Source organism: Myotis brandtii, unplaced genomic scaffold, assembly GCF_000412655.1.
Source record: "Myotis brandtii unplaced genomic scaffold, ASM41265v1 scaffold253, whole genome shotgun sequence".
Lineage (NCBI taxonomy): Eukaryota > Metazoa > Chordata > Mammalia > Chiroptera > Vespertilionidae > Myotis > Myotis brandtii.
This window is the reverse complement of record NW_005359590.1, coordinates 721,565-721,803: the sequence shown is the minus strand read 5'-3', so window position 1 is coordinate 721,803 and position 239 is coordinate 721,565. Positions and strand designations below refer to the sequence as shown.

At 68.2% G+C, this 239-nt stretch overlaps 1 protein-coding gene across 1 annotated transcript in view; it reads left to right on the top strand.

The window, feature by feature from the left end:
* Positions 1–6: 6 nt before the first annotated feature.
* Positions 7–239, top strand: part of PTGER2 (prostaglandin E receptor 2 (subtype EP2), 53kDa) — a 14,821-nt gene continuing 14,588 nt past the window's right edge. Inside the window, exon 1 of the mRNA XM_005867910.2 lies at positions 7–230. Coding sequence (XP_005867972.2) covers positions 126–230 — 105 coding nt within the window. The 5' untranslated portion in view covers positions 7–125. The remainder of the gene's footprint in view (positions 231–239) is intronic.

Genomic DNA, 239 nt, shown 5'->3' with positions numbered 1-239 from the left:
CTGGCTTTCGATCCCTCCCTCTTTCCCTCTGCGTCCCGGAGCGCTCCAGCGTCCAGACCCTCCTCCTCCCAGTCCCAGGTGCCAGCCGGGAGAGGAGGACACGTCTCTGCTCCCGGCAGCCCGCCATGGGAAACACCTCCAATGACTCCCGGCCCGAGGACTGCGAGACTCGACAGTGGCTCCCCTCGGGCGAGAGCCCGGCCATCAGCTCCGTGATGTTCACGGCCGGGGTGCTGCTG